The sequence below is a fragment of the Mya arenaria genome, chromosome 11 (genome assembly GCF_026914265.1).
Source record: "Mya arenaria isolate MELC-2E11 chromosome 11, ASM2691426v1".
Lineage (NCBI taxonomy): Eukaryota > Metazoa > Mollusca > Bivalvia > Myida > Myidae > Mya > Mya arenaria.
This window is the reverse complement of record NC_069132.1, coordinates 1,177,348-1,203,956: the sequence shown is the minus strand read 5'-3', so window position 1 is coordinate 1,203,956 and position 26,609 is coordinate 1,177,348. Positions and strand designations below refer to the sequence as shown.

Below are 26,609 nucleotides of genomic sequence, written 5' to 3'. Positions count from 1 at the left end.
GTGTAAATATAAGTAATGAATTGCGGGGTTGATGTCATTATCGGGGATATGAACGCAATTGGGCTGGTCAAAGAACGCGTGGAGTCCTCGGACTCCACACACTTTGACCAGCCCAATTGCGTTCATACCCCGATAATGACATCAACCCTGCAATTCATTCATTAAATGAAACCGGACCTGTTTGGCTAATGACTGTCCCCTGTGTCCATGCTTTTCTAACACTTTCCAACACAAAAACCTTTTCTCCAGTTTGAAATTGTCTGTCTTTCATATTTGCCTGTTTATTTTGAACTTTTTCAGTGAAATATGGCATCACCAAATCTAACCTTGCCCTTTATGTTCTTCCATAAAGGAGTTCACTCGGGCTCATGCCAAGTGTGGTCTGCGGTGTGAGTCATATGTGAGTAACACCTTTATCGACTTAGTCGAATAGTCCCATGACGTTCCTTTCATTTTATCACTTTGGATTATCTCTACAGTTCGCTCTCCCAGACCTTTGCTCGTTGCATGGTAACTCGCAACACGAATGTGCTTGATGCCAATATTTTTAACGAACTCGTCAAATTCTGAATTATCGAATGCACTTTCATTGTTTGTGACCAGTAGCTGACATAGTCCATATGAAGCAAATGTCCTTTGTACTAGTTTAATTGTCACTGCTGAAGTGGCTTTGTTCGTATCGAATGCTTCGATCCACTTCCAATGAGCATCGATTATTACCAAAAACATTTTCCCCATGAATGGACCTGCAAAGTCGACATGAAGTCTCACCCAAGGTCGTTGCGGCCATTCCCACGGATGCAATTTTGCTTCTGCATGCATGTTTCTGTTTGTCTCACATAATTGACAGTGTTTCAAATGATTTTCAATTTTTAGTGCCCATAAAAGGTCACCATACTAATTCTGGCTAGGGATTTCATCATGTTTGCGCCTGGGTGTCCTTCGTACAACGTGTCTAACATTGTTTCACGTCCACGTGGAGGTATAATTATACGATTTCTCAAACGAATGCATCCATCATGCATGCTCAAATAATTTCTAACAGCCAAATAAGGTCTAACTTTTAAAACAATTTCATGCATCACTAAACCAGAGCTTCGGCAAAACTATTGATATTGTTATATGTATCACAATGTTTCATTGTAGTTGTTTATTTCTGTTTATAATCAGAATTTGTTCATGGTACCGAATGGAGTAGATTTATATAAGAAGTTTGCATTGTGTTGCTCTTTTTAAACTAACTTTACCAATTTACCATTGTGGGAACATTGCAGCTAATCTGCAGTCCCTATTGCAATGAAGAAAACAAACTTTCTGAACAACAGGCATAAATGGGCTTTAATATTGGCTGCAATAAATTAAAATTATTCCGTCATTTGATTGAACCATATTGCACATACTTGACCCCAAAATACTGTAAGGGCAGAGGTGAAGGTCACATTTTTACTGAAACATCAAATTATGAATTGATATCTATAATAGGAAAAAAAAATCAAGTCAAAGGATTTTCAGGTTCAAAGGTATGATAGCCTTTTTGTGTCGCCTAGAAAACACATAAAGCATTTTTTTTATCAATTTTAGTTGTGTGTTACAATTGTCGCACTTTCATTTCTTATAAATAACTTTTGAACCACTTGGTGCAGAGACTTAATCATAAGTTGACCCCTATACAGTTTAGGGTCATTCCGTCAAAGTCATGTTGAGCTTAACTAGAAAAATTATGCCCGTTTCTGATCAATAAATTTTGAACAACTTGGTGTGGTCTAAAAACTTGGTATACATATCATGCTCAGTTGGTCTTGGTGACCTTTACTAGAAACAATACCGGCGTTTCTGATTAATAACTGACTGAACTGTTCATGGTCAGTAGATGACTATTGATTTTGAATTGATCTTTACTAGAAACATTATGGGTGGATCTGACAAGAGACACATCCGTTTCATGGACTTCTAGTTTCATATTCAACTCATTCAATGTCTCAGCTGTTTTAGTTGAAGCAAATGCATGAAGGTTCAAAGGTCAGATAAAAGAAAATTATTCCACTTCATTTGGCCATACCAAGTTGGTACTATAGTTTGTGTCAATAAGTAACGAACATGGCAGGAAATACAAATCCTATTCTCTGTAGGTCATTTGTCAAATGGATACAAAAGGTGGTCTGTTTTTCTTTCAGTCAAGAAACAACCAGTCCGTTTTGGGCTTTCAACCTACATGTATATGCACATTTTCACTGACGATATCGGTACTAAGAACATTAGTAAATGTCTTAAGTATAACTTGAGTAAGGGCTAAGGTTTAAATTTTCTCTTGAGGCTCATCCAGCCAACAACATCATAACTATGACATGACCACCACCCTTGTTTTTAAACTGGCAAACAAACACATAAGGCTCGCTTTGGTACTGTACTCGGCTAGACCCTATACTTCCATTAATTTTGATTAAGTTTACTGTAATTCACAGTCATGTAGATCTAGAAAAGAATCACATGAAACCTTTTCTAATTTTATTCAAGAGAGAAGTATATAAAAGAAGAAAAACAATAACAATGAAACTCAACAGACAGTAGAGTATGTTGCTTTCAATCAGTAACATTTGCACTGGCTTTTGTAAAAATACACAAAAAAAAACACAATACGTAAGTTCTGGGCCAATATAAGTTAACAGTTTGAGTCCGAGTTGGAGACTCAGAAATGCCAACATTTTAATAAACACAATTTTATCAACATATTCATATTTAACTTAATCTGCAAGTTTCATCATCAACACTGATGTTTATTTTATGAGATTTTTTTTTACAGTTTTGAGTCTCAAACTCAGAGTTAAGATGTTAGTGAATATAGTAATAATAGTTAGACCAAGCCATCTTTATATCATTCCAAAATTATGATCTCTTCCTCTTGTTTCACAAAGTAATATGGGTTTATTTACTCTACATCTGATCTTATTAAACACAAGGCATATTACCTTGACATGCTGTTTTTATTCTTGACTAAAGCTCTGTCCAAGGTTTGGAAGTAAATGATTAAAACAAAGCATTACAGTACTACTCAGTTATTTCCTTTTCCAGCATTTTGCCCAAGATCTAATCAATCAGTTAACTATTAAACTTTTTCTTGATTTTATTGGACAACTTAAATTGAGTTAATGTATGAATGCTATTTTTCTATTTAAGATTTAAGTATTAATATTTATATAGTTTTGAAATCTAAATGTACTAATTTGAACAGAAATCATGTCATATAAATAATTCATGACCAAAAGAACACTAAAAGACTTAAAGGTTTAGTGAGTTTCTTAAAATAGTTTTAATCAGTTTAAACATAATTTTATGTCCTGTTTTTAGGAAGTTAATTAATTCAATGCTGCAAAGTAGTAAAGCCTCTATTTTCTCTGCTAGCTGATCAAGTGATGAAGCTGGGAGATAGCAGTCTTGGTTAAATTTAACACATTAACAATGGGTCATCAAAGTAGACGATGACTGTTTTATGATTAGAATAGATCTGCTGATATAAGCCCTGGCTATTCCAAAGCTGTTCCAGGAGTAACTGGGTATGACTGATTCACTTACTAAAGTTATTAATAACTTACTTTCATAATTTGGTCAACAAGAATCGTGATTGATTACAGGTGTCAGATTAACACCATGTCCTTAAAAATCTTTTATAAACAATGTAATATTAATTTTATTATGTTATTCCTAACCAAAACACAGTTATTTGTCATGTTTAAAGTAAAAAAATCTGTTGAAAAAGCAATCTTACAACGAAGAACTCAAACTACACATTCATCACCTTAGTGCAATAACTCAATAACTGTATATAGAAGTAGAAGCAGATATTGAGTTCTTGCACTAAGGTTATGATGTAAACATGCATACAATGAAATCATGCAAATATTATTATCTTGGTGATCTTGACTTTGAAGTACATAACATGGAACTGCAATAATTATAAAGAGATATGAAAGCATACTTTATCACATAAATCCATTAACATTCATAACAATGTCATTTAAATTCAGACATGTACAGCTCAATGGTGATAGATTAAAGAGTAAATATAGACTTTATAACAGATAACAATTTGTGAACAACATTAACACAACAAGATTGAGGACACACTTACAATAAATAATCTGTATAATTATTGTATAACATAGTATTGCACATAACATTCATGGTCGTGTTATACACAGCTTATCCTCATATTGAGGAATAAAGAAATCTTCAACCACACCTTATATAAACTACATACCCCGGTAATTATATACCCCTATATATACCCCCATGTTTATCATACTAACATTTTACTACTATGGTTTTGGACGAGATACATATCTACTGAGCATGAAAACTCTAACATCATTAAAACAAGAAATCATCCCAAAAAATAAATGTTGAAGATAAAGGTTCTGAAATGGTTTTGAAAATTTAGTGTTCTTTTTTTCAATTTTGTAAACCCATGTTAACAGTAAGAATAATAAAATAAATGATTTGTCAACTGGCCTACCACAAGGCAACTTTGGAATTACCTGCAGACACAAAATCATTTTAATGAATATAGAAGACTCTTGAAAACATCCTAAATGTTAACATGTCTACTGAACATTTGAAACAATTCAAGACGATTATTATTCACTGGTGTCATTTGCTTTGTTTAAATCCTATTTAACATCCTCTGAGTGACCTTCACCCCTATTCTGTAGAGCTGGTCTCTGGATATTGTGTGTTATTTGTGTTGGTGGTTTCCATGGCACCATAGGAATGTGCCAGGGTGTCAGCGGCAGATGGGGTACTACTGACGACTCCTGTTGTCCCGGACAACACACTCGCTACAAACTGCTGTAAGGTAAAAACAAGATGGCATTTTAGTTTTGAAGTTCAATGGAAACTTTTCATAGAGCTATTGGAATTTAATTTGTCTTTCTTTTTACTTAAAAACACATCAAAATGTTTCTCGTGGTTGTGATTAAATGAAAATTTCATTTTAACTGAAAAGTACACTGCAGTTTACTGATGATGTAGACAGCTTGGGTATCATCTTACCTGGCTACTATCCTCCCTTTTAGCAAAGTTGGATTCCTCTCCAAATTGCTGAAAACATTGACAAAATATTTTTATGATTATAATTAAATAAACACCTCTTAAACCTGCAGCCGTTTGTATAAACTGGTTATTTCTTTGGTTGGACAAAGTAAGCCAAAATGTTTATTGATTGGTCAATATTTATCCAATAGTTCATGTTAACCAATGAAATCATTTAAATTAGCAAACTAACCAAAAGATAACAATCATGTGGACAACTATCGATGTTTGATGCAATTGGCTGATGAAGTACCATCAAGGACAGACTTTATGTTGAAATCAGTTTTGGATGTTGAGGGTTTTCAACTTTTAAGGGCTGTACAATATAAAAGAGGAAAATAAAAAAAAAATAAAAAAAAACCCACTTCAATTTTAGGTTAAATGGTACCTTCACTACCTTGTATCTATTTTTGTTGAAAGGTCCGACAGACTGAAAGCAGCCGAAGCACACGCGACCGAAGAACACAACAAGAATCACAAAGAGAATAACAGTGGAAAATATAGAGATAGGCTGGTCAGCACCTGAAACAAATAGCTAGAATGAGACTATCTGAAGATAATTGTTTTCTGATTCGTGATATTCTTCATGTAATATTTACCAGTCGCAAATATTTCACTACTGTGGAATTTATTTTACCTGAAAAGGAATCTTTTTTGTACATGAGTTGAAGAATTTAAGCACTACATTTCATGCCTAAGAGAAACAGCCTTAGGACCTATTCACCTGTTGAAATAAAATTCTGTAAATCAAATATGTTACCTGTTGAGAATGCCCATATGTTTTATAGTAAGTCACCATAACCTTAACCTATTCATCCCAAAATCAATACAAGTCATCTTATTACCATGACCAAAGTACATTTAAAGTATTAAGACTCTACACAAAGTTGTTTAACAGTCATTGTTAGGAAACAACAGTTTGATTTCACCGACAAAGTATCGTTGTGTCAGCCATGTTTCACAGACAACACAAGAACAGGTAACTGAGTTTACCAAAAGCAAAAAATAGTTTAGTCAATACTATAAAATTTTGTTATTTTATAACACTTGAAGGCCATAGACAATGAGACAAACTTACTTCCTCTAACAACTGAGAAGAAGACAAAGTTGAACTGTAGGAAGACGACAGCGATGATGACATAGGTGACGGCAGTGGAGTGGATGTTGGGGCTAATCTTGGAGGGCTTGTAGGCAAAGTATATGTTGTAACGGTCAACAATGTGCTTCAATACCATGTACACAAGACCTGTAATGTAGACAAATACAGCATCATACATGTACACTTCTTCTACCTATTTTTCTGTGATTTCACCTCTAACATGAATGATTACAAGGCTACATATGAGTACATGTTGCAATATATACCACATTGTTTGTAGTGTAATAAAATCACAATAAAATAATTAACTCAAAACAGAGCTTAATTTTTTTGGAAAGGATCTATAACTTTCATATCTCAATTGACTTGTTGTCTTAAGATCTAATTAATTGGCCTGAAAAAAACAAACTAATAAGTAAACTACAAATAAAAGCTTGTTGACTCACCGAATGGTGCTATGAGAGGGCAGGAGACGCTGTATGACATGATGATGGCAAACACACATAGGAACCAGGCATAGTTGTTCCCATACTGGAACTCCCATAGTACATGCTGAAAGGGAATGTATAAATACATGATGTAAAGTTCAACAACTAAACCAACAGTGATGCCTTTTCCTTAGGTTCACATGTTCCTAAAATGTGAAATAGAACTAAAATTCGTTCATCATACTTAAACTATTGCACTGTGAACCATTCCAGTTTTAACCCATATTTATAGAAGAATAGAAGCATTGTGAATTTTCCTCGATGTACTTGAGGTTTCCAACTTAATTGTTATTTGTCATGACAACGCGTTTCCCATAGACACATAGCATCTGTGCCCATCTCAAAACCACTCGTTCATTTTATTTTCTGTTTTAAGATTTTTACTTCAAATTGGAAGGTATAATTATCACGCCTTCTTTAGAACTATCAAGTATTTGCACCAAAAATGCTAAGACAGTAAATGAGAATTTAATTGGTCATTAGGCTTTAATTGGACATTACACAAACCTTTCTAACAGATGTTCTCTCAGCGGAGGAGCGAGACTTCAGGATTCTAATGCCGTACACAAACAGCTCAGAAAACCTCAGCAGCTCAAGGGCGGTGCCTATGAATGCAGAGGTGATGATGTAGTTCACAAAGAACGCACCATTCCCTGACAGGAAAATACACCTGAAAGGCAAGCACATATGTTACTAGTATTCTAGTGCTCTACAAGTATTATTGTGAACTCACCATAAAATATAACTTAAGGTAACTGATACTCAATAATGTGATTTCGCTTTGCATCATAAGTCCCTTATAACAGGATTAATCACAGTCAATTATTTAAGTTTTTAAAAAATTTGTGTTACGATCTTTTTGGACTTAAAAGGGAGTTATTTATGAATCAGGATGAAAACATTTTTATTGAGTAAAATCAAGATAAGTAAAAAATTTGGCTTAACGAATTAAGCTGCTTAAGCTTGATACTCCTATGAACTTACGACATGTGACCCAACGTTGGTATGATTTGAAAGAGTTTTATGTGTTTAAAAAAAGCATAGGTAAAAAACATAAACAAAATATTTCTGGCCTTGAAAGATTGAAAATATGAGAATTTCCACGGCTGATTTCAGTTGGAACAAGAGCGGTCACAGACAGCTATATCCCCAGCCTCATGGGGGCATTTTTTGTAACGAAAGCCAATCAATGGTAAGGGTAGTTTCTCAGGAAAATAAGAAATGTGTAAAATTAAGAAAGGGCAATAACTCTTTCAAAAATGGCCGAATCGCAAAAGCCTGACAATATGCGCTGCGTCACTATGTAGTCATCAATCTGTGAAAGTTTGGTAGAAATCGCATGAAAAACGTAAGAGGAGTTTCGAAGAAACAAATATTAAATGTAAAATAAACAAAGGGCTATAACTTTTAAAAAAATGGTTGAATCGCAAAAGCTCGACAATATGCGTTGCGTCACTATATAGTCATCAATCTGTAAAAGTTTGGTAGAAATCGCATGAAAAACGTAAGAGGAGTTGCAAAGAAACCAATTTCAAATGTAAAATAAGCAAAGAGCAATAACTCTTTCAAAAATGGTCAAATCAGGAAAGCCCGACAATATGCACTGCTTCACTTTATGATCATCAATCTGTGAAAGTTTGGGGAAATCGATGAAAAATGTAAGAGCAGTTGCGAAGAAACCAATTTTAAATGTAAAATAAGCAAAGGGCAATAACTCTTTCAAAAATGGTCAAATCAGGAAAGCCTGACAACATATGCTGCTTCACAATATGATCATCAATCTGTAAAAGTTTGGTAGAAATCGCATGAAAAACGTAAGAGGAGTTGCGAAGAAACCAATTTTAAATGTAAAATAAACAAAGGGCTATAACTCTTTCAAAAATTGTTGAATCGCAAAAGCCTGATAATATGCGCTGCTTCACTTTATGATCATCAATCTGTGATAGTTTGGCAGAAAACGCTTGAGAAATGTAAGAGGAGATGCAAAGAAATGAATGTGGCACGACGGACGCACACATGCACGCACGCACACACGCACGCATTGCTGGAATCGCGCCTACCATTACTATATCCCCTCGCCTTTTTATGGCGGTGGATAATAACAAGAGGCACATCAGTGCCTGTGCTCCACTGGCCAAAAGGTTCAAGCAAAGACCACCTAACGAACATTTTCGTCAAGTTTCATAGAAATACAATCATCAATTTTTGAGGAGAAGTTATTTAAAAAATGTTTTTACTTTAATAGCTCTGGCTGCCATGTTGTGCAGTGGACCGAAATGATTTGGGCAATTTGAGTAAAGGAGCACCAAACAAACATTTCTGTCAAGTTTTATCGAAAAAAGGTCATCGGTTTCGACGACAAGTCGTATAAAGTTTTTTTAATTTTTTAACTCTCACAGCCATGTTGTGCAGCGGACCGGAACCATTTGGGAAATTTTGGTTAAAGGGCATCCCGATGAACATTTATGTAAAGTGTCATCAAAATCTGATAATCGGTTTCTGAGAAGATGTAGTTTAACGGTTTTTTCTATTCTTAGCTCTGGTGCCCATGTTGTGCAGCAGACCAGAACTGTTTGGGCTATTTTGGTTAAGGACTACCCAAGTAACATTTCTGTCAAGTTTCATTGCAATACGATCATCGGTTTCTGAGGAGAAGTCGTTTAAAGGTTTTTCTATTTTTACCTCTGGGGGCCATCTTGTGCAGTGGACCGAAACCATTGAAGCAAATTTGATAAAGGACCATCCAAGGAACATTTCTGTTAAGTTTCATCAAAATCTGATCATCGGTTTCTGAGAAGATGTTCTTTAAAGGTTTTTCTATTTTTTTGCCCTGGCAGCCATGTTGTGCAGCGGACCGGAACCATTTGAGCAATTTTGGTTAAGGACCACCCAAGGAACAATTCTGTCAAGTTTCATCAAAATCTGCCTATCCGTTTCAGAGGAGATGTCGTTTAAAGATTTTGCTATTTTTAGCTGTGGCGGCCATATTGTGCAATGGACCAGAACCATTTGAGCAATTTTAATAAAGGACCACCCAAGGAACATTACTGTCAAGTTTCATCAAAATCTGCCGAACCGTTTCAGAGGAGATGTCGTTTAAAGATTTTGCTATTTTTAGCTCTGGCGGCCATATTGTGCAATGGACCGGAACCATTTGAGCAATTTTGGTAAAGGACCACCAAAGGAACATTCCTGTGAAGTTTTGTCAAAATCCGCTTATCAGTTTCAGAGGAGATGTCGTTTAAAGTAAAAGTTTACGCACGCACGCACGCACGCACGCACGCACGAACTCACAACGGACAATCTGTGACGACATAAGCTCCATGGCCTTCGGCCAGTGGAGCTAAAAAGCACACACACACACGCGCACGCACACACACACGCTCGCACACACGCACGGAATCGTGCCTACCATTACTTTATCCCCTCGCATTTTCAAGGCGGGGGATAATACAAAGCAACAGTACAAATTACAAAAGCTTTATGTATAAAGTAGCTTTGGTCATTCAATAATCAGTAAGCAAAACCATTTCTTTCAAGATACCAAAATTACGTGGTGTCAACTGGCATCAAATATTATCATTATAATTAATGGAGTACTCAGAGAACTAGCTTATTTGGATTAACTAGCAAGGGTTGGATTCCTTAAGCAGATTTCTTTATTGAACATTTCACAGACATGTGAAGTCAAACATGCTGCTATATTTAAAACAGACCCTTACAGTGTGTGTATACCACGTGATAAATTGCGTCATAAATGCTACGTAGGAAGGCAATATTTTGCTTCGAATGAAGACTTTAAACAAAGGTAACTTTCCTATTTCTTCACCATTTCAAATGAAACATAGCGCAGTGTATGCCACTTACTGACTCCCGCCTTCGGTTTTTTACCAGAGTTTGATTGAGGGTGTAGTTTCTGAAAACACTACAACAAACTTTTTCACAGTACGGCTGTCTGACGGAGCACTGTCAAAACATTATTTTGGAAACAGGTTTGTCGAAGTGTTTGATGAAACTAATCACCTTATCAAACTCCGGTAATAAAACAAAGGTGTGGATCTTTAAGTGGCATAGACTGCCCTTTAGTTCACTTAAAATGGTGTAATAAAATAAAAGTTATCTTTGATTTAAGTCTTCATTTTATGCAAATTGATGCCTTCTGACGTAGCAAATATGACGTAATTTATCACGTGGTATACACACACTGCCTTATTTCCCCACAACAATGATCTCTGTGTACACAGTGGAGTGGACAACTGTTTTAGAGGAGCATTGTAGGTAACAACTACAATAGTTTGGAGTTTTGAACCATTGTACTTATTCTAAATCTAAATGTATTCGTTTCTAAAACTAACCAGATGAAAAACAATATTATGCCAATCCTAACTATCTAAACAACATAAAAATACTTCTGATATGGTTATTTAAACAATGTAATCAACATACCCCCAGTTTACTGACTTTCCACGATCTTGTATGAACAAGTCAAACAAAGCGCTTGCGCTGAAACAGACAGACATACATACAGAAACACACTGAATAATTACCAAACAGGCAATCCCATGGTAAATATAAAATTTGACAGAAATTTCAATAGCAGTTGCTTTTTCAGTTCATCAAGTTTCCCCACAACACCAGACAACATTCGCTCAAAATTGCGCCAACAAGAAAGACTTAGCATTAGTTAAAATATACTTCTTTCACATTCGTTTTTAAAGACATAATGTTTAAACGGACATTAAATTAATGTGTCTCTCAATATGTAAATGACCAAAATAGTCAATATGAAAGGTTAATCAGTAAAACTTTATTTGGATCCTACCTGGTGAGGCCAAGCGAAGGCAGAATAAGGACCATCAATATTAGAAATACAAATGTCTTCTGCATTACTGAATGGTGCTCCGAGCTCCTGAAGTATCAACAGTATTATTTAGTTATAAAATGATGAAACATCCTCGATTGGTGCACTAAAAAAACATTTTTGCAATCACTCTTTATTGATATTCTTTTTGCTCAATTTGTAGGTTTAGTTCAGAGTTGTGTAAAAGATGATAGGCTTCCAATATTTCTTTTGTACATGCTATGTGTTTTATGTCAAATGGGTAAAGATGAGTGACATATATTTATATCCCTTCCAAAGTAAAGGTCACCACCTAATACCAGTGCTCGGCATTCTGGACTGAAAAGCAGACTAGGTTTGGTAGGAGTGTAGTCTGTCCACCTACCTTGTCCAATGCCTGACATACTGGTCAGATAAGTAGACTAGGTTTGGTAGAAATTTAGTGAATGTCCACCTACCTTGTCCAGTGCCCAACATACTGGTCAGATAAGTAGACTAGGTTTGGTAGAAATTTAGTGAATGTCCACCTACCTTGTCCAGTGCCCAACATACTGGTCAGATAAGTAGACTAGGTTTGGTAGGAGAGCAGTGAATGTCCACAATAGAAGGGTGGGTAGAAACTGCATTAGCAAAACATTCTGGAACAGACATATATTTTGTATTAAATTATCCTATTTATATCCTACAATTTTTTTATTTGAGTTGGGCAGTACATGGTTAGCAGTCAAGTTTTGATAGTTTAAACAAGAAAAGTATCATTAAAGCAACAAAACCCCAACTTCCACTTTATTTTTAAAAGAACCATTTTAATGATATGGCAACAGGATGTGTTAACATGAGACTGCCACAGAAGCCTTACACTAGTTTACGTTGCCCCACCAAGTGCATGGCCCACATTGCCCCACCATATGCAGGGACCACATCGCCCCACCATATGTAGGGACCACATTGCCACACCATATGTAGGGACCACATTGCCCCACCATATGTAGGGACCACATTGCCACACCATATGTAGGGACCACATTGCCCCACCATATGTAGGGACCACATTGCCACACCATATGAAGGGACCAAATTACCCCACCATATGTAGGGACCACATTGCCACACCATATGTAGGGACCACATTGCTTACCTCATATGCATGGACCACATTGACCTGCCAAATGCATGGACCACATCGCCCCACCATATGCAGGGACCACATTGACCTGCCATATGCATGGACCACATTGCCCCGCCATATGCATGGACCACATTGCCCCACCATATGCATAGACCACATTGCCCCGCCATAGGCATGGACCACATTGCCCCACCATATGCATGGACAACATTACCCCACCATATGCAGGGACCACATCGCCCCACCATATGCAGGGACAACATCGCCCCACCAAATGCAGGGACAACATCGCCCCACCATATGCATGGACCACATTGCCCCACCATATGCATGGACAACATTACCCCACCATATGCAGGGACCACATCGCCCCACCATATGCAGGGACAACATCGTCCCACCAAATGCAGGGACAACATCGCCCCACCATATGCATGGACCACATTGCCCCACCATATGCATGGACCACATTGCCCTGGCATATGCATGGACCACATTGCCCCACCATGTGCATGGACCACATTGCCCCACCATATGCATGGACCACATTGCCCCACCATATGCATGGACCACATTGCCCTGGCATATGCAAGGACCACATTGCCCCACCATATGGACCACATTGCTTCACTATTTGTAGGGACCACAGCGCCCTACTATATGTAATAATGGTTCAACACAAACTGGAAAACATGTAAATTTATTGGAATTCTGAGTTTGTGAAACAGTTTATTGTCCTTGGAGCCATCTTATTAACAAGCATATGACAAAAAACGTTTGATCAAGAATTTCAGTTTTTTATAATTAAGTCAAATTAAATGCTGATAGGATGTTTTCTGCCTTCATCAAATAAACATTGTCTAAAATGACCAATTTTTGAAAAAGATAGTGTAAGTGTTCAACATAATCTTTTTTCAAAATCAATTAAATGGTATGTTCAGCAATAAGACAATGACGTTGGAATTAGTGTTTACATACACCAGTTTTGTTTATGTAGTCCTGATAGTTGACTTTATCCAGGTTACTCAGTATGATGGTCGGTGTGGTCAGAAAGAACAGTAGAATTATCAGCAGTCCGTTAATCAATCCCGCCCTCAACCACCATCGCCAACCAGAGTGAGACAGCTTTGCCCTGTACAAAGGTATGTAGTGCATAAATCATTTTTCCATAAAAATGATGTTTTTAAGGTTATTATAAAACTGACAATATTTGAAGCAGACCTACATGTATTATAACAAAACTTTTAAAAACGTTTTTCAACTTTTGCCATTGATAATAGTTCTTGGAATATTACAATTACCCAAACATTATACACTTATGATTATTAATTGTTTATATTTAAATCTTTCTCAGTCTAGGACAGCTATTTTCCATGAGGAAAATTAACATCCAAGGGACCTCAGTTTGACTAAACTTGAAGTTTTCATTCACAAATTTTAAAACAATTAAATCTGTTTCAATGAATTAAGAACCAAAGATTTGAGATTATTTCCACTATAAAAAAAGTTTTCAATGTAAATGGGTTTTGCAAGGATAGGTGACAAAACATTTTTGCTCTCAGACTAATGTTTGATTTTACTGGTACTCAAAAATGCAAAAAAAAGCAAATTTGTTTCCATTATGCAGGGATACAGTCCACATACATTGTGTCCAGTAACTTACCAGTAGATGTTTTCTGGCGAGGGTGCGTAGGATACGTCCCATTCAACAACATCCAAGTCCACATGTATGGAGGAGGGCTGGGGATTTTGGGATGCCTTACACGATGGCTGGAAGTCATTCAAGATCCTACAGCGAAAATGTTATAGTTTAAAACATGTACAGAGGAAGCATATAAAACACAACAAGCAAACAATGGGTCAGGGTGTTGTCAGTAATTCAATGTTTTTAACATCATGTCAAATATGTTATCAGTTAAACATACAAAGGATTATGAATAACATTTATAGTATCCATGACCTTCTAAATTGTCACACCATGTGCTGCAATATTTTGCAATTCTATTTGCACTCACAGGAACCCATGACACATTTTACACTTCATATTTACTATTAGATCTCACTGAACAGTTTCCTCTCCTCTCATATATTCAATTAACAATAACACAAAAAAATCAATAAACATTCAAGCTAAAAATAAAAGATTTTCATCGTCTGTAATAACACTTACTTGATCATAATCAAGACTTAGTTGTCTGTGCAAAATGAGATCATTAAACATACAATCAGAATACCGAACTAGCATTAATTTTGTAGGGAAAGTAGGAAGCATATTGTAATTATTGTTGGAGGATTTCTAGAACCATGATGCATTTTCTTTGTCACAATGTAAGCTGATTGGTAAATATCATTTATAGGAATGTATATATTCAGGATGTTTATTACGTGTATTGCAAATTTTGTTTTGAAAGGGCAAAGAGGGATGGCACAGGGGAAAGAAAGGAAACTGTAAATATGTATGCCTGTAGAATCTTTTTGTTTTTGTGTTGGCAAGTGGTCCTTATAAAATCTGCAAAATAAAAGCTACATATCATATGATGTGTCATTCTAAAACTAGCCACTTCCTTGAAGTTTAAGAACTGTTATCTTGAGTTCATATATCACTACAACAAATATTGACAATCTCAAAGAGGGTGTATAACAAAATAGCACCTGAATATACTTGACATACTGTTGTTTTATTTTCCATAAATGAATACATGTATTACCTCTCTGCCATGCCAGTGTTATCAAATGTGATAAATGCGACACCGAGTGGTCGCTGATAGGCGTTGGCCTTCTCTTTTTCACACTCTTTTGCCAGCCTCGTCTCCTTGTCCTCGTAGAAGGATATGGCATCAACCTGGTACATGGAGAACGGGAAATGATTTTAAGGCAATCTAGAGCTGGGTAGTGTCTTATGAGAAATATGTTCCACTTTACATTGTCATGTAAGCCCCAGAAAGAAAATAAGAGCAGTTGCAATCACTTTTTTTCAGTGAACCAAAAGGCAAACCCTGTCAAATATTAGCTCCAGGTTATGGGCCCTGCTACATATTTACAAGCAACAAGACTAGTGTGTTACACTCCACTGCCTATGATGACAAAAAGGCTAGGACAATATTCCTTGACTTTTTTTTAAAAATAATAACAGACAAGCTGAAAAGCTGAAACAAGAATTCATGTCACCCACACAGCCATATCCTTTACAAATTAAAGCATAATTGAACTTACAACCTGTAAAAGCTCTAAGTAGTTATAATCCTCAAATCGAGGAAAACAGATAAGGAAATGGCCACAGGAAAGGTTGAACATATGACTAGACACATACCTCAACACAGCCACATGCCTCCCCACCACACAAATACTGGCCAAAGGGGTTGGGACCCATGGTTGGTTGGTGGCCAGTCTTGTGTCACCTATAGAGGGGGTTAATGACTAGACACATACCTCAACACAGCCACACACTTCCCCACCACACAAACACTGGCCACAGGTGTTGGGACTCATGGTTGGTCGGTGGCCAGTCTTGTGTCACCTATAGAGGGTGTTAATGACTAAGACACATACCTCTACACAGCCACACACTTCCCCACCACACAAACACTGGCCACAGGTGTTGGGACTCATGGTTGGTCGGTGGCCAGTCTTGTGTCACCTATAGAGGGGGTTAATGACTAGACACATACCTCAACACAGCCACACGCCTCCCCACCACACAAACACTGGCCACAGGTGTTGGGACTCATGGTTGGTCGGTGGCCAGTCTTGTGTCACCTATAGAGGGGGTTAATGACTAGACACATACCTCAACACAGCCACACACTTCCCCACCACACAAACACTGGCCACAGGTGTTGGGACTCATGGTTGGTCGGTGGCCAGTCTTGTGTCACCTATAGAGGGTGTTAATGACTAGACACATACCTCTACACAGCCACACGCCTCCCCACAACACAAACACTGGCCACAGGTATTGGGACTCATGGTTGGTCGGTGGCCAGACTTCTGCAGCTCGATCTCTGAGTTCATACGAGCTTCCTGGGCCGCGACTCTGCATAAGAGAGTAAATAGATTTAGCACAATTTTAACAATGATGACTTGACTGATAAACTGCAGCTACATTTTACTTACTTTTATGTTATCGCAAAGTGAATAACAAAGTCATTGAACATAATTATTATTGTGTGAAAAACCACATGAAATAGATTACCTTTTTGCATCGAGTTCCATAAGTTTGGCAATGTCATAGGCAAAAGTGACGTCACTCACTGTGACTTCTGGGTAGCCCTCCCTGAAACAGACATGCTTAAATAAACATAATCTAGACCCATGTCCTTTGGAAGCACAAAATATAAGAATATTGTATGTATAAAAATGGCAGTCACAGTTTGATTTAGACTGGCTGTTAACAATGTCAACGCCCTCTTGCACTGGCATTAGCGATACCTGTATTCAATATTCAAGTTATGTATTCAATGATCCAGAAAGACCAGATAGTAAACAACTAGGTTTACCGGAGATATAAATAATGCACAGAAATCTCAACCAAGAGCTATCGATGCTCTTTGTTACAACAATGGAATCAACTTGTAAATAGAAATCCTGCTAAGAAGTCGTGAATAAGCTAATATTTAATGATGGAGAGTTGCATATAAACAAGATTTGAAACAATCATTGCCAGAAGAAAATAATGTGTTGACAACCAAGCAGAGAAAACTTACTTTATCTCATGATATGTTATCATATATCTGTCTCTCCAGGGTCATAGAGAATAATAATACTCGAGAGAAATAAAATATTCATGATGGCACTGGTTACAGTACACATTTTACACCCAACAGCACCAATGCCACAACTTATTGAAAGGCCCTGAGAATTTAAGACACCTACTGGAAGTGCTGAACTATAGTGTTCTTGAAACACTTGTCCTTTGGAATGTTGGCAACCATCAAGGTCTTTGATACCTGCAATCAGGAAATGTGTTCATTAATTCAAGTCATAAATGCAAACTGTCTGAGAATTATCAAATCAAGTGGGAAAACAATTAACAAAGAAAAGATCAAATAGTAGTGTGACCTAATTAGATATGGAATATGTTAACAAAATGTTCTGCTTCAAGCTCAAAGAACCATATTGGCATGCTATTTACACTACTTTTGCAAAGTACAATGTTTGAAATACAAATGCCATCATAATTGTGGCGTATTACTCAATTTGTAGCATTGGATAACACAAGATGTAAACAACAAATGTGTGTTCATGTAACAATACAACAGTATACCTGTTCATCATCCTCAAATTTCAGGTTGACCGAGAAGTGCCTCATGAAGATGACGGCCAGGGCGAGGTACACAATACACAACAGTCCATGAATCCACAACAGGTTAGACCTTAACACACAAACAGTTCACAAGAGTATGGGTAAATAAAGTGTCCGTGATACAACAAAGAACTTGTCTCTGCACATAGAAATCTAAACATCGACTAGTGAACAATTTAAAATCAAATTATTAAAATCTTGAAAACTAAATGACAACTCTAATGGAAGTCAAATTATGTCAAGAAACAAGTTCAAAATTATCATCATAATGGTTTTGCAGTTTTAAATCAGCTGTTTCACAAGCAGATATGAACTTGTGAAAATATTTCTTTAGATTCACATCATGAATACTAGGAACTCACTTAGCATCAAGGTTCGCTATGGTTGTATGGCCAAAGTCAGTGGCATTTCCAACTGGAAAAATTAAGGTAGAAATGGTTACTGTTGCCAATTAAATGTTTTGTGAGACGAAATGACTTAACCAAATGGCCTATGAAAACGTGCTCCATTTGAATTATTCTAATAATGGCTGTAATTATATTATGTGCAAGAAATATTCACTAAATTTTGAGCAACCCACAAAGTATCGTGTACCAATGCTGGCTCTTTGCCTGAATTTAGATTATTTAAGAAAATTACCAAACACTAAAATATACCAAATGCTGATTGCAACAACAACAACAACAAAAAAAGAATGACAACAGCAGCTCTGCACCTTTGCAAATGATTGTCAGTTTCACTAATCAAAGGATGTTATTTAACAATTATTGACAATTATTTAGCTGGAGTAATGTACCTTCCTTCACATAGATAAACTGTCATTGGTAACATGTATACATTTTTTTAGTAATTGACATTGTTGTTTGTGTTCACCTCGCCACTGACACTGCAAACGAATCTAGCACTATGACAATACGTTCTTCTCATCCAAAAAGAGAACCGCTTAAATCAGCGTTATACATTCCACAGAAAGACCTTAACATACTGTTATTGCCGGTGAAGTTGACAGGAATGATGATGGCGGTGGAGAGAACGCAGATGATGAGCACATAGAGCAGTACGTATCGCTGGAATTGGATGTACTGGTACGCGTCCTGGCCACACTTTTTCACAATGTCACAGTCCCTAAACAAAAAGACAAAGTTCTCTATCAGTCAATACAGTTTATTGAAATGTAAATGAGTGTCCATTGTTTTTCTCTACATGAAAATGTCAAATTGTAATTAAATGTACCGTAAGAGCAGATTGTTTTTTTGCAAAATTTTAATAAAAATAAATAACCATATTTATATTAAATCTGTAAATATATACACTTTATACAACATTGAAATAGCAGAAAGCTCTGGTCTAATGCTAAACCATCATCATGCCATACACTGGAAATAACATACTACATTATTGGTAAAAGGTTGAGTTTGTACATACAGTACCTTAGTTATGAAATAAATATATACTTACTTGACTTTAATGAATGCAACAATCCATGAGCACAACCCCTGAAAGATAAAAGTTTTTCTGAGTATGGGTGTTTACTTGTATGTTACACACGGGTTACATTGTACAAGGGTTCAGCTATGCAATGTCATATGTAACACACAGCTTACATAAACAAGGGCCTTACCGCAATGTTACGCCAAATTTAATATAAATTTTCGCAACTTAAGGTAATTAATTACTTTCACTTTTCTAAATAATGTTACACACATGCCTACATCAGTATTGATAGCTAAGCATTGTGTGTTAACAAAAGGAGTTTAAAATTGAAAATGTACATGTACTGTACTATCGAGCAAAGAAGCACCATATTTAGATAAAATATCTAAAATAAAATGGATTGGTAAATAATGTGATACTTGCAAAGAAATAAAAGTAATTGCTAGAGATACCATGGGAACAATTCCAAGAAACAATCAATGATTTCCAAACAGTTTGTTTAAGTAAGAGTAAAGGCATAATATTTAAATAAGAGTAAAGGCATAATAACTAAGTAAGAGTAAAGGCATAATAACTAAGTAAGAGTAAAGGCATAATAACTAAGTAAGAGTAAAGGCATAATATTGAAATAAGAGTAAAGGCATAATAACTAAGTAAGAGTAAAGGCATAATAACTAAGTAAGAGTAAAGGCATAATAACTAAGTAAGAGTAAAGGCATAATCACTAAGTAAGAGTAAAGGCATAATAACTAAGTAAGAGTAAAGGCATAATAACTAAGTAATTGAATGGTTCTGTGCCTGTGTGATCTAAGTTGATATTTTGCTGCCTGGATCCTAGCCTTGGAATGGGGAGGCTTATCAAATCCCTAAGGCCTTGTATTTTCAAGGCATTAAAAATCTTTGGATTTACTTGAATTCTGTGGAATAAAATGTAATGCCTGTTTGGACCAATAATCATAGTTAAACCAAGAACATTACAAATGTTAAATTAAACTTGAAAAAGATATATTGCCAGCAAACACTGTCATGATAAGGTAATGAATATTAAAGATATTGTCAGCATAAGATATAAACCTTCTATTTTTCCATGAAAAGGGGCATAACTCTGGCAGTTAAGTAGTTAATTTATCTAATGTTTTGACCAACCGAGACAAGACACCACCATCACTGTCACCAAGTTTCATTATGCTTGGATACTAAATAATTATTGTCTGGACAAGGCTTAAAAAGAGCAAGTTACTCTGGAGTTACTGATGCGATTCAACCAACAATCAAATATGACTCTGAAATTATGGTAAAATACATTTTTCATAATGACTAGATATTGAATAATTAAGTTGTCTGCACAAGGTTTTGCTGCCTATAAGCCAAAAGTAAAACCTACATGTCACTTTTTACAGTGACACAAAAACATAGGAAATGGATCTAATGTCTATTGGTATGACACTTAACTGTCAACCCAATGGTCACAGGTTCCATGCCATCCTCAATACAAAAAATACCTTCAAGTAGGGAAATAAAATGTGGGTCCCTTGTGAATATAAACTGGCACATTTCGAAGCACAAGTGTAGCTCTAACAAGGGTTACATTCTGGATGTGCTCTATGCCCCATGATCTAACAAGACTGACACTATCACTAAGGCCGAACCCAATGTGGCAGTCAGGCAGAAACTATAAAAATCCCAACATTGATAAGAGTTTCACATCCAGACACATACAAGTGCCTACATACCTTGTCTTGTGCATGCACCTGTGTATCTAAGGACTCCATGGAACCAACATTTCGGTTCCCATCATGTTCTCCGTAAAACAGGGACGTCCATCTGAAACACCGTTGTGTACAAGTTTTGAAAACACCTGTGAAAATGGCTCAAAGAGGAGAATTTCTGATAAAAGAATTTTAACATTTTTAAAACTATTTTACTTTTTAAGGCGCATTTTATATTTGTATTAAAAAACAGAAAAGAACATTAATGACTTTACAAGTAAATAGTATAAAAAAAAGATACAAAAAATATCTGCATGCTAGTTCTTTGATAGCAGTTTTCAAATCGTACAGGCAAAATTAAAAACACTGCAATGTACCAGGTTTTCAACATGATGGAAAATTAAAACCCTAGAAGGTTTATATGCTCCCCATAGTTAAAACAAAGGCAGTCTGTTATTTAACTGTTTGTTTATACATTTCCTAGGTTCTACATTAAACTTTCAATGGCATATTGAGAGAAGTATACACTTACTAATTAAAAATATACTTGTATATATTATATTACTGCTGAATGAAGAGATATGAAGACACCAAAATCAAAGCAGAAATGCTGTATATATATATATAGGATATGAATGAAGACAATACTAAAAAAATCTAACCTAACTGCATCCTAGGCATATATAACAGTATTTGTGTTAACTCAGGAATTTTGACCAATGTTCTTTAAGTGTGACCTTGACCTTTGAACTACAGATAATCGCTCTTGCAGGAGTCACATCGTCTAGTCATGGTGAATATTTGCGCCAAATTATTTCAAAATGTTATGCATGGCCTAGTTACAGCCCAAACAAACCAAAATACAAGATTTATTGACAAATCCCGTGCAGAAATTACCAAGACATTCCTGAGAATTTCCTGGGAATTTCCTGAGAAAAAATCCTGAGAAATTCCCAGGAAATTCCTGGTTTCCTGGGACCCAGGCACGGTATTGGAACAGGAATTTTCCAGGAACTCCAGGACTGAAATTTCGCCAAAAAAATCCTGGGTCCAGGGTTTTCTCAGGAATTACCCAGGATCTCAGGAACTTCCTGAGAATTTCTTGGGACCAGGAACTTCCTGAGAATTTCTTGGGACCCGGAAATTCCTTAGAATTTCTTGGGACCAGGAAATTTCTGGGAAATTCTTGAGGACCAGGAATTTCTTTTGAGACGGTAGTTTTTTTCTTGTCCAAGAAAAATACAGGACCATATTTTATCTATAGTTTCATCAAAAGTAAACCACAACATTAATTTTATTCCACTTTTTATTGATTTACTATTTTACAAACAAACAATTATTTCAATTTTGTTATTCGCTGGGTAAGTTCCTTTGGCATATGATCTCAAGGCATAAGCCAGTCGCAATTTAGATGACACTTGTGTTTACACCAAACCTTTTGTGCACCACATCTGAAAAGAGTATGAATATTTGTATATTTTATAATTTCTTTAAATAGGCCTCATCAGGTTAGAGCAATCGGTCAAACGTCATTGTTAGATTCTACATTAAATTTCATGTGTGTTATATCCAATTTAATTTAAGCAGATAAATAAAAAGTAATAACTTAAAACACAGGTTTAAACTACATATTTACATAAAAAGGGTTCCTAGAATTCTTCCTAACGATATAAATGCTCAATCTTTTGTAGTGATAAACTACATTTTACATGCACAAACTTTCAATTTGCAATTGCCTTAAAGTGTTGCCCTAATATGCTTATTGCCATGATTTATAGCTAATTACATAAATCAGGAATGTAATTGTTCTAATATAATTAATAGTTCTACTTTATGCTTCACATTCATATTTATAAAAAAAAAAAAGTTTGCAAACTAAAAACTAAATTAAATAACAGATATTCAGCAACCTACCATGTGGTTGAGCAGGGATTGCCATTAATGTTCTTTAGCTTTCCAACTTTCCCATCATATCTTGTTTGGTCACAGGATCTGCATCTTTACCACAGACACAACATTGGTCATCTATAGTATTAAAATAATAAGAAAATGCACATACACAGCCACATGATCATCAATGATAAATTAATGATAGCTCATTTGTAAAATTGTTAAAAACTATTATAAAGAGAATATAAAGTTAAATGAAGCTTATACTTTCATGTAATAGCACTTACATATATTCATATAATTACACACATTGTGTTACAGTCATGAGGCTTCAAAACATCCCAACATTGTGTTAATGGAGGTAAAAGAGAGCATAACACAGAATGTTTAAATGCTGTCAGATAAAGAATTGCAAAAACATTATACTTAATCACTAACCATATTATATTTATGTTCTTTTTACTGTGTAATAGCATTAAAGATACATGTTGAAACTGTTCTTACCTTTTAAATGAATTGGAAAAAGGTTTATCCATCCAAAATATGAAAAGCTTCAGAAACCACCATGTTTACTTTCTTCTCCATACATTTGAATTTCCTACACAAATGAATGTTAACCTGATGCTGATTGGCTGAGATAAATCTCTGTGGGAAGCTTTCTGCCTGACCTTTCAATGGGCTGATAAGCCCAGGATGTGAAACACCTGGACTCATGAAGAGTGAAAAAATTCTTGAACACATAGCAATAATAACCTTTCAGCAGTAAACTTTCTGTTCATTTAAATATAAATGTTAATTGCCATAAATGTATGATAGAACAACATATATCATGATTTTATTTAGGAAAAATACAATAAAAAAAACAGTTGTACATGTATTATATTTATATAAATATATATATATTAGAGTTTGAAATGATTTTGACAGTATTCTAAATTAGTTATTAGTTACATATTAATTTCATTTTATTCATTAGAATGAAGATAAAATTATTCTAATCAAAACCTTCTTTTTTTAATTATGCGTGCTATTGCAGGAAAAACAGGAATTTAACTTTTGAATGTTTCCTAGCTACCAGGATAAACAAGGAATTTTGTTTTGTTGCTGAATTTTTGAGAATTTATCTAAATTCCTGACTTTCAGGATAGTTTGAATGTAAAATTCCTGGTGTTGACTGATAAATTCCTGGTTATCTTATTTGCTAAAAGAAAAGTCCTGGAGTATCTTGGAATTGTCCTGGTCCTTGTCTCTGGGTAACTAAAAAATCCTGGTGTGCCTGGAATACCAGGATACCTGCTCCAGGAATCATGAGATTCTCAGGAAATTCCCAGGATTTTGAAAAGACCAGGATAAATTTCTGCACGGGATAACCCTTAAGAGCAACCTTGACCTTTGACCAATAGACATGGGTCTTGTATGTGACAACTTGTTTGTCATTGAGAACGTTTGTGCCAAGATATTTAAAATCCTCCTATGCATGGCAAAGTAACATGCTGAACATGAATTGTTGATGGCTACCCACTGCCTTGCATACCAAAAACTCATAAAATAGGATTAACTTTGGAAAATCTGGTTAAAAAGAATTCTGGCATTTCATAGTTAGACTTGTAATGACTTAAATAACATGTTTTCACTAATGACAAACTAATTTTCTGGTTATGGACCACTTTATAACTGTACCTATTATTCGTCCACTCTGTGAAACCCATGTGTAGCAATTCCAATATTATGATTGCTTTTCGTACAAATTATAGTTTCTGTTCAAATGTGGCTTCAAAAATAGAAAATACTAATAATTTTCACTGAAAATGAGCAATCTAACAGCAACACTGAAATTGGACTAGGTTGCCCCTTATCATCTGCGGAGAATTATCAATTCACTCCACAGAACAGAATTTTTCACCCAAAAATTCAACTTGTTAGTGTTTTTTTCTTGAAAAAATGGTGATTAAGAGTTTCAGTGCACTCTTATTTTTGTTGTTTTTACTGAGTATGTTTGGAACTTCATTTCACTCTTACAATCATACATTATAAATTTGATCATACAAATGTTTAGATAAGGAGCCTTACTTTCTCCTTGTGAAATTTCATTTGAAAATATTCAATATTTCTTGAGTTATTAAAAAATCATTTCAAGGCAAAAAGGGTCTTTCACCAGTATGTTTATATAAAGCACTGGTCATAGAAAGGACAAATAGGTGGGTTATAAAGGCGTTCCTTAATCTCTCTAGCAGAATACAGCAAACTTTGTCTAGCCATTTTAGCTCATTATTCACATTTTTGGAGCATTCTGGATGCTAGAAACTGTAGTTAAGGTGACATGTGCAATAAGTCAAACATTTTCACAACACACACTTCATACATTTACTTGAAAGGGGTTGTTCTTAAAGTGGCCAACATTTTGAGCCATAGTTATTATTATTACTAAAAGGACAAAATGTTTGAAAACACAGATCAATAACTTGGATTTTCTACAGATACCGGTAGTTTGTTATTTGCATTAACTAGACTATTTGCATGCCAAACAAACCATTCCATGAAATCAATGTAGCATAATCTTCTCACTGTCACCGGATTTTCAAACTCAAACATTTTTTAAAAAAATCAAAAAAAATCTTATAATTCCTTACTAAAAATTATAATACCGAATATGTAATAAAATTTACATATTCGGTATTATAATTTTTAGTAAGGAATTATAAGATTTTTTTTGATTTTTTAAAAAAATGTTTAAGTTTGAAAATCCGGTGACAGTGAATCTTCTCAATGATTTCAACAACGCCTGAGGAAAAAGACTGATGCATGAATATCTTCAACTATCGTGATAGACAAATTATCAAATTTAAAAAAAAAATAAAAAAATAAGGAGTAGCTTTCATCAAGGTCAATAAACAGAAACAGGAATATCATCATCATATCTGTGTACGACATACTGGAAACTTCACTACTAAAAGGATATCATTATCTCAGTTCCTATGGTTATAGCTATACTCAAGACACTTGTCAGACTCTTGTTCCTTTGAGGCACGATCATTCTTTATTTCCAAGAAAATAGGTCTATCGGTTGCTGAGAATACTGTTATATGGTAAAATGAGCTAAAAAAATCAATTTATAATGACCGAAAATTACTAGATCAATGGGAAAGCCATAAACCCAGGAAAGAAATATCAACAGAATACTTCATGTAACATGCCAGTCCCCGAGGAGGGGCTGATAACTACCAGCAACAGCCTCAATATACTACTGGTAGCTATTTAACTTACTAGGATATTATATATGACACTGATGGTATCAAGTAAATATATTGCTCTTAAATATAAGGCATTTACAGTGTTCTCTTAAAGTTATACTTATGTAAATTCTTGCATTTGCAAGGGAGCGATCTTGCCAAAAAAACCATCGAAATACATAAAAACTGTTACTTAATGCAACCATCAACAGCTTCTTTAAACAGCAACACCTTCTTGCAGCTAAGAAGCAACACTATATCTACTTAGAATACAACCCATATTTTCAGCCAATGAAATTGCGGACAGGCAATCATTAAGTACTAGGCTTAATCATTAGGAATTTCAACTTTCGTGAGTGTTTAAAGGTCCACCTACTGACACTTACCGTAACTGATACACATT

At 35.4% G+C, this 26,609-nt stretch overlaps 1 protein-coding gene across 6 annotated transcripts in view; it reads right to left on the bottom strand.

Moving 5' to 3' along the window:
* Positions 1-2,491: 2,491 nt before the first annotated feature.
* The window catches only part of LOC128208122 (CSC1-like protein 2), a 31,361-nt gene continuing 7,243 nt past the window's right edge, over positions 2,492-26,609 (bottom strand). For all 6 annotated transcript variants that reach the window (XM_052911482.1, XM_052911480.1, XM_052911483.1 and 3 more), the window contains 20 exons: positions 21,111-21,201; positions 19,402-19,439; positions 18,929-19,068; positions 18,306-18,357; positions 17,905-18,013; positions 17,514-17,587; positions 16,834-16,914; positions 16,548-16,674; positions 15,350-15,483; positions 14,305-14,430; positions 13,620-13,773; positions 12,044-12,150; positions 11,495-11,581; positions 11,119-11,175; positions 7,180-7,342; positions 6,631-6,736; positions 6,164-6,331; positions 5,483-5,607; positions 5,047-5,094; positions 2,492-4,842 (listed from right to left, as the gene is read on the bottom strand). In XM_052911482.1, coding sequence (XP_052767442.1) covers positions 4,696-4,842; positions 5,047-5,094; positions 5,483-5,607; positions 6,164-6,331; positions 6,631-6,736; positions 7,180-7,342; positions 11,119-11,175; positions 11,495-11,581; positions 12,044-12,150; positions 13,620-13,773; positions 14,305-14,430; positions 15,350-15,483; positions 16,548-16,674; positions 16,834-16,914; positions 17,514-17,587; positions 17,905-18,013; positions 18,306-18,357; positions 18,929-19,068; positions 19,402-19,439; positions 21,111-21,201 — 2,134 coding nt within the window. In that variant the 3' untranslated portion in view covers positions 2,492-4,695. The remainder of the gene's footprint in view (positions 4,843-5,046; positions 5,095-5,482; positions 5,608-6,163; positions 6,332-6,630; positions 6,737-7,179; positions 7,343-11,118; positions 11,176-11,494; positions 11,582-12,043; positions 12,151-13,619; positions 13,774-14,304; positions 14,431-15,349; positions 15,484-16,547; positions 16,675-16,833; positions 16,915-17,513; positions 17,588-17,904; positions 18,014-18,305; positions 18,358-18,928; positions 19,069-19,401; positions 19,440-21,110; positions 21,202-26,609) is intronic.